We start from the raw sequence: 2,580 nt of genomic DNA on the forward strand, positions 1-2,580 counted from the left end.
TNTTCTCTCTCTCTCTCTCTCTCTCTCTCTCTCTCTCTCTCTCTCTCTCCCCCCCACACACACATGTATATATATTAATCTCAGAACTGTGAGTCTAGCATAACTAAAATATCAAACTGGTCTCCTTTTAGATTACCAAAGAAGAACTACTTTTTCGTCATCTCAAACCTATACCATAAGTAGATGATACCATCTGAGCAAGAAGAATATAATATGACATTCAGAAAACCATGCCAGAACAAAAGAAACCGAAACTGCAGATATTTCGATATCATAACAAACAGCAAAAGGTCCCACATTGAAATCCAGTCCCACATAACATATACCGAAATCCTGTTTTCTACTATCACTAGCTCCTCCATATATGAGGCCTCTTAATCCTAAAGCTTCTGGTATAACACCAATGAAGCAGTGATGCTCATCTCTGCTCACTCCTCACTCCTTCAAGGTGGAAAGGACAATACTCAAGATGCTTCTAATTACACGTGTTTGTCGACCCTTTAAAACGTTCATCATAGCCTTTGCATTAGGCACAAAACCCTTATCAATCATGACCTGCACAAACTGTTTTCCCTCCTCTTGAGCTGCCTCGTCCTCCTGCTTTGCAAAGCCCTCTATCACCGCAGTGAAGGTAGCAACATTGGGCCGCTTCCCCTTGTCCATCATCTCGAGCAAATACTTCTTGGCATCTCCAAAGAAATTGGGATCAGCAGCAAGTCCCTTGATTAAAACTGTGTAAGTGTAGGAGTTGGGGGCAACCCCAGCAGCTAGCATGGCAAGGTATGCCTCCAGAGCACCTTTGGTCTTGCCAAACTCGAGGTAGGCTTCAATAATGGAGGTGTGGATTAAGACCAATGGCTGTATACCCGTCTCCTCAACTTCATCATGGAACTCTTTTGCCTCATCTACATTTCCATCATCTATCAAAGCACTGTACATCTTGCACCCAAGTTTCTGGAAGTGTTCAGCAGAGGTGGTCTTCCAGAAGAAGTAACTTCTAACATCTTTGTCAATGGTGTCATTGTGGACAAGATGAGCAAACATTTTCAGTACTTCCCTTGCTTCAGCGAGGTAGGCTTCTCTGTAGTTAAAACCGTAGTCATGAAGCACTAGACCCTTGGCTTTTATCTGCTGCAGGAACTCCTTGAACTTCTCTAGTGGCTCTCGGTAGGCAATGGCTTTCATAAGATTCCAAAAGGGTGTACGATCGAGCTTCATCCCCTTATCCAAGGTTTCAAGAAAGTACTTCTTGGCCAACCTAAGGTACTTAAGTTTGGAAAAGTCTGTCGCAAGTACACAGATGAGTTGAGTGTAAGTGAAGGAGACAGGGTTGACACCAGTGGCTATCATCTGGTGGTAGACCTTGAGAGCACTCTCGGCCTTGCGTGAACCGGAGTAGAGCGAAATGACAATGGTAAAGACAGCTACATGAGACAGAATGCCCAAGTGAGAGAGAGGCTTAAACATCTCTCTAGCTTTGTCAGTTTCGCCCATATCTGCATCGAACATTTGAACTGCACAATCATTCAAGGAATCATAGCTCATCCCAACCGCGAGAAATATACCTTTCAATTCCTCGTCCTCACAGTCGTTGGTAGCATCCTGGAAAATCTCCATTACATGTCTCTTGAGGTCTTCAGCAGAAGAATTGGGGAAACTAGTTTCCGCCATTGATTCGACTGTTCAATCTAGTTTAGTTGCCGCAGAAATCAAAGTTATAAACCCACAAAAATCAAGAATTCAAACTTGAATTAAGAACAAACGAAAGAGATCAAGGTAGCCATGGCTAGGTTTTCTACTACGAACAAACTAAACTAAGCAGTAGCAGCTTTTGTGTGAGCAATTAGATGGATAACATGTATTAGGGTTTCAAAAGAAGAAAATTATGATTGCAGAAGAAGTAGAAAAGGAGAGAGGAGAATTCACCTAGGTCCGATGATTCTCCGACGACGGCAGCTCTGGAGGCAGAGAACAGTAGCAGTAGCAGGGCAGAGAAATTGTTTTGCTGAAATTTGAACAATGCGGACCAAGAATAAACGACTCGACTCCCATTGTCTTATAGGGTCAGTCTATTTCTTTTATGCCACCTCTTCTTTTCGTTATTTGCAATTTTGGGTCTCTTATTTTGTTCAAGTTACTTTGTGTGTTTCCTTCTCAAGAAATCAATGCATTTAGTTTGTGATTCGATTCAAAATAGTATCTTACAGGCCTAGTTCCAGAACACTTTTAACAAGATAGAGCCGAAATAAAACAGAACAAAAGAAGAATCAGTATATGAGATACGGATGTTGTAGCAGTCGAGCAAGACATATAGTTGATGATGCCGTTCAACATATCTAAGAGGCTTAGCTAGGTAGTTCCAAAATAAACATGTACAGAACTGCTGCTAGTTAAGCTGGATCCGAGATCATTAAGTACAGAACAAGAGCAATATATAGACTTGTGCTACTGATTGAGAGAATTGGAAATGGAGGCATTAATGAAGATATTCCTGCAGTGCATTAAAGCAAAACGGTGGAGGTGATGGAGGTTTTGTCATCAACAAGAAAGACTCCTTTAGACAGGGATTCGGCATGGAAG

The 2,580-nt window shown here is 41.9% G+C and overlaps 1 protein-coding gene across 1 annotated transcript; it reads right to left on the minus strand.

The window, feature by feature from the left end:
- Positions 1-435: 435 nt before the first annotated feature.
- On the minus strand, positions 436-2,018 carry LOC101314383 (pentatricopeptide repeat-containing protein At4g19440, chloroplastic-like). The gene is made up of 2 exons (XM_004301331.1): positions 1,927-2,018; positions 436-1,688 (listed from the first exon to the last, which is right to left on the minus strand). Exon 2 carries the CDS (start codon positions 1,669-1,671, stop codon positions 436-438), a length of 1,236 nt encoding a protein of 411 aa, XP_004301379.1. The 5' UTR covers positions 1,672-1,688; positions 1,927-2,018.
- Positions 2,019-2,580: the final 562 nt, after the last annotated feature.

Source organism: Fragaria vesca, linkage group LG5, assembly GCF_000184155.1.
Source record: "Fragaria vesca subsp. vesca linkage group LG5, FraVesHawaii_1.0, whole genome shotgun sequence".
Taxonomy (NCBI): domain Eukaryota; kingdom Viridiplantae; phylum Streptophyta; class Magnoliopsida; order Rosales; family Rosaceae; genus Fragaria; species Fragaria vesca.

Coding starts and splice junctions, on each gene's coding strand:
- LOC101314383 (XM_004301331.1), bottom strand. CDS start 1,671: ATGGCGGAAACTAGTTTCCCCAATTCTTCTGCTGAAGACCTCAAGAGA.